The sequence below is a fragment of the Hipposideros armiger genome, unplaced genomic scaffold (genome assembly GCF_001890085.2).
Source record: "Hipposideros armiger isolate ML-2016 unplaced genomic scaffold, ASM189008v1 scaffold_258, whole genome shotgun sequence".
Classification (NCBI taxonomy): Eukaryota; Metazoa; Chordata; class Mammalia; order Chiroptera; family Hipposideridae; genus Hipposideros; species Hipposideros armiger.
The window spans coordinates 2395674-2398299 of NW_017731608.1; the positions used below are offsets into that span (position 1 = coordinate 2395674).

At 32.9% G+C, this 2626-nt stretch overlaps 1 protein-coding gene across 1 annotated transcript in view; it reads left to right on the plus strand.

Annotated features, from left to right (window-relative positions):
• The window catches only part of LOC109390182 (olfactory receptor 4C12-like), a 15238-nt gene that overhangs the window by 7200 nt on the left and 5412 nt on the right, over positions 1–2626 (plus strand). The window contains 1 exon segment of the mRNA XM_019656323.1: positions 2111–2171. Within this exon segment, the coding sequence (XP_019511868.1) occupies positions 2111–2171 (61 nt within the window).

Consider the following 2626-nt stretch of genomic DNA (forward strand, 5'->3'; position numbering starts at 1 on the left):
GGCAGAAATCTAATTTCCAGAGTTGTCACATTATATATTTAAATGTCCAGTTTTCAATAAAATATATTATATGTGCAAGGAAATAATAAAGTATGACTCATAATAGGGGAATATTTAGTTAATAGAAACTGTCTTTAGGGAAGCTCAGGTGTTGGACATACTAGATAAAGACTAACTATTTTGAATATATTCAAAGAACTAAAGGAAATCATGTCTAAGGAATTAAAGAAAGTATGAGAATGATGTCTCACTAAATAGAGAATATCAATAAAGAGATAGAAATTATTAAAAATAACCAAATATAAATTCTAGAATAAAATAATACAATAACAGAGATGAAAAAAACCACTAGAGGAGCTAAACAGCAGATTGAGCAGTCATAGAAAGAATGATTGCCTTTGAAAATAGGCCAATAGAGATCATATAGTTTGAGGAGCAGAAAGAGAAAAGAATGAAGAATAAAGGAACAGAGTGTCAGAGACCTGTAGAATACCCTCAAGAGTACCAACACAAACAAAATGGAAGTTCCAGAAGGAGAGAAGAGAAATGGGCTATAGGAATATTTGAAGAAATAATGTCTTAAAAAATGCCAGAATATTAATCTACACATCAAGAAACTCAACAAACCCAAAGTAGGATAAACTCAGAAATTATGGGATCATAAACTATTAAAAGCCAAAGACAATGAAAGAATCTTGAGAGCAACAAGAGAGAAGTGACTCGCAATGTGCAAGGGGTACTCATTGAAACAAATAGCAGATTTCTCATCAGTAGAGGGCAGGAGGCAGTGGGGATGATATTCAAAATACTGGGGAAAAAAAGACTATCAAGAATTCTATATCCAATAAGTATCCTCCAAAAATGAAAGAGAAATTAAGACATTTTCAGATAAACAAAAATGAGAGGCTTTATGACCAGCAGATGTGTTCTACAAGAAATAATAAAGTCCTTCAACCTGAAATGAAATGGCTCTGGACAGTGACTTGAATTCACATAACAAAATCAAGAGCTCTGATAAAGGAACTACATAGGTAACTATAAAAGACAATATTTACATATTTTTATAACTCGATTTCCCTCCTACCTGATTTAAAAGGGGTCTCCATAAAGCAGGAATCATAAATCTGTGTTGATGGGTATGCAATGTGTAAAGACATAATTTATATGGTAATAACAACACAGTGGAGGAGGAGGAAACAGAGCTATACAGGAGCAAAGTACTTGTGCAGTGGTGTAATTACATTGGTGTTAATCTGAAGTATATTCTTATAACTTATTCATTACAGTTATTAATTACACTCTCCAGGGAAACCAGTAACTAAAAAATGTAGTAAAAGAAGCAACAATAGAATTAAAATTGAAAATGATAAAATATCTATATAGCACAAAAAGGCGGTAATGGAAAAATAAAGATATAGAAAGGACAGGACATATAGAAAACAAATAGCAAAACAGAAGATGTAAATTCTACCTTATCAGTAATTACATAAAAAAGAAATGGTTTAGAATGCCAATTAAAAGGCAGAGGTTCACAGAATGGATAAAAAGACATGATCCAAATATATTTTGTGTACAAGAGACATACTTTAGGTTCAAAGAAATAAGTGGAAGGTGATGGTATGGAAAAATATATACCATGCCAACAGTAAGCAAAGAAAAGCTGAAGTGGCTATACGTCATCTAATATAACAAAACAGACTTGAATACATAGTTTTTGACTGGGGGCCAAAACGAACATTTTATAATGATGAAATAGTCAATTAATCAAGATATAATAATTCTAGACATATGTGCAGCTCACAACTGGGCCCCAGAATACATGTATATTATTGGCACAATAGAAAGGTTACACAGACAATTCATCAATAATAGTTGGAGGCTTCAATATCCCACATTCAATATGGTTAGACAGCTAACCAGGACTTCGATGAGGAAGCAGAAGACTTAATGCTGTAAATCATAACACCTAACATATCTGCAGAGCACTGCATTCAACAACAGCAGAAGATATATTCCTCTCTAGTGCACATGGAACTTTCTCCAGATTAGACCATAAAATCTAAGCCATAAAATAAGACTCAATAACTTTAAAAGTATGTATCATGCAAAGTATGTTCTCTGACTGGTGTAGTGAAATTAAAAATCATGACAGGAAGAAATTTGGGAAATTCGCCAAGATGTGGAAATTAAACAACATACCCCCGAGTCACTAATGGGTCAAAGAGGAAATCATGAGGGGAATTAGAAAATACTTTGAGATGAATGAAAATGAGAACATACCATATCATAACCTATGGGATGCATTTAAATCAGTGCTTAGTGGGAATGTTATAGCTATAAATATCTACATCAATAAACATAGAAAGAAATCTATAGCCTAGCCTTCACTGTAAGACAAGGGAAAAGAAGAGCAAAATAAAAGCAAAGCAAACAGAAGGAGTGAAATAACAAGGATTAGAGCAGAAACAAGTGAATTAGAGAATAGAGACTAGAAAAGCAACAAAACTAAAAGTGAAAATATCGTGAAGTGACAAACCTTTGGCTAGGTTGACTGAAAAGAGATGGAAGACTCAACTTACTAAAATCATGAATGAAAGTGGGGACATTACCACCAACCTTACATAAA